The 2,067-nt window shown below is 34.6% G+C and overlaps 1 protein-coding gene across 1 annotated transcript; it reads left to right on the plus strand.

Annotated features, from left to right (window-relative positions):
* The first annotated feature begins 200 nt into the window (after positions 1–200).
* Positions 201–1,998, plus strand: LOC109184946 (CBL-interacting protein kinase 23-like). The gene is made up of 2 exons (XM_019334943.1): positions 201–1,171; positions 1,858–1,998. The coding sequence occupies exons 1-2, from the start codon at positions 989–991 to the stop codon at positions 1,981–1,983; spliced, it is 309 nt and encodes a 102-aa protein (XP_019190488.1). The 5' UTR covers positions 201–988; the 3' UTR covers positions 1,984–1,998.
* The last annotated feature ends 69 nt before the right edge of the window (positions 1,999–2,067 follow it).

A 2,067-nucleotide genomic window follows, 5' to 3' on the forward strand; every position in this document is an offset into this window, starting at 1 on the left:
ATTAATATACTTTGAAATACTTATTTAAATATAAACATACTAATTCTACCTAAAATAAAAAAGGAAAACAAATTTTGCTGGGCGGCTTCTGTTCTGTGGCAGCCAGAAATTGACTGAGTTCAACAATCCCATACGACGCCGTGTTACATCCCGTGATCAGCAAATCTCAAATCTGTCGTTACCGAGTTCAAGAATCCTAGGTTGACTCGTTACAATGTTGCTTTTCTCCTCCCACTATGATCCAATCCATCCCCCTCCTATATAAATTTCAGCACTTTAGCGGGCATCTGTTTGATTACATTCTTCATTCTTCATTCTTCATTCTTCATTCTTCATTCTTCTTCCCCTTCATCGATCGTCTTTAATCATAAACAATCAAGAATTCTGCTTTCGGCCTTGTTTTACACTTTTACCCATAACCCATTTTCCAGAAAAAATAAGTCATTTCCTTTTTGAATTTTCCGTAGTTCATATAGCGTGTAAAAAAGGAAGAGTTTTATTTGCAGCCGATTTGATTTTTCAAGAATCTTGTAGAAGTCTTCTTTTATCAGTTTTTGGAATATTCTTACTTTTCTTTTCTTGTATTTATGGCCTCTGCCTTTTCTTTCCGTCCTATATCGCGTTTCGGTTTCTCCATCGTTCCTTTTTGTCCTTGTTTCGCACGCACTTGTTGATCTGATTTGTTTTTTCCACCTTTTTTTTTTTGGGTTATTTTATTATTTGTTTTCGTTTGGTTTAATAAGAATATTCTGTGAAGATGAATGTTGCAAAGTCACAAGTATGGCAACCCTGTAAGAAGAAGAGGTTTTAGTTTAGAATTATTGAAGATTGCATTTTTTTTTTTTTTTTTTTTGAAAAAAGAGGTCAAGATGGATGGGATTTGTATTGAGTTGATCAGAGCATAAAGCCTCAAACAAATACTATATTTCTGTGCCCATAAATATAAATATTTAGAGAGAAGAGGTATAGGCCCGTGTTGAGAATTGAGATGGCTACCACATCAAGTGGTGGGGGTGGGAAAACAAGAGTGGGAAGGTATGAATTGGGAAGGACTTTGGGAGAGGGGTCTTTTGCAAAAGTGAAGTTTGCCAGGAATGTGGTAACTGGGGAGAATGTGGCAATCAAGATTCTTGATAAGGAGAAGGTTCTCAAACACAAGATGATTGGTCAGGTATCTACTCATTTATAAATATATATATGTGTTTCTGCAATTGGATGTGGAGTTTTTAAAAAATTACCTTACCTTTGTCAGTGTTTAAGGTCAGCTGAGTAAAGGTATGATGTCCCCTGGAACTTTTTAGTTGAACTATATTTGTTATCTTTTCCATGGTTCTCTTTATCCTCATTTGATGGGATCATGTTCATGTAATTTGCTGGTTAAAATATTTACTAGTGAAAAGAACTCTGGTTTGAACTTTCTCCTTAAGCTTTGTCTGCAAAAGTTGGTTGACTTTTGAAATATTATTCCTTTTTTTTTTTTTTTTTTTTTTTTTTTTTTGTATCATTTAGTTATGGTTTCTCTTTGTAGTCTTGATTGAAGGTTATCTTCTCTTTTGTTGTTTCTGAATTTTGTTTTTTGAGATTAATGATTTTCTCCAGTATGTTTAGTTGAGTTATGGATTTTGTGATCTTGGTGATATATATATTGTGCAAAGAATTTGTTGGGCTTGTTTTGTATCATCTTCCTACTGTTTGGTGGACCATCTTGTTTTCTTTATCAGGCCAATCTTATTGTTTACTTTTCCTTTGTTATGGATGCCTATGCAGATATGCTGTAGCAAGATGCATGGTTTGGGTTTCTAGCTATTTTAACACTCATATTTGTACTGTTTCTTTTCCTTTTTTTTTGGGTGACAGATTAAACGTGAAATCGCCACCATGAAATTGATAAGGCATCCTAATGTCATCCGCCTGTATGAGGTTAGAACTCCAAGTTTGGGATGGCTTTTTAGTTCATTCCTTGAAACCAAATTAATATTATAATCTAAGATTAGGTTAGTGTCACTCAATTAGGATTGGACCCTCCCCTGAAACGAAAAGGGACGCCATCAAAGTGGACCAAGCTTG

This window comes from Ipomoea nil, unplaced genomic scaffold, assembly GCF_001879475.1.
Source record: "Ipomoea nil cultivar Tokyo-kokei standard unplaced genomic scaffold, Asagao_1.1 scaffold1298, whole genome shotgun sequence".
Classification (NCBI taxonomy): Eukaryota; Viridiplantae; Streptophyta; class Magnoliopsida; order Solanales; family Convolvulaceae; genus Ipomoea; species Ipomoea nil.

Bases quoted from the DNA above. Each gene is read 5' to 3' on its own strand.
- LOC109184946 (XM_019334943.1), top strand. From the start codon at position 989: ATGGCTACCACATCAAGTGGTGGGGGTGGGAAAACAAGAGTGGGAAGG. The intron at 1,172-1,857 runs GTATCTACTCAT...TTTGGGTGACAG, and splicing joins AACACAAGATGATTGGTCAG to ATTAAACGTGAAATCGCCAC.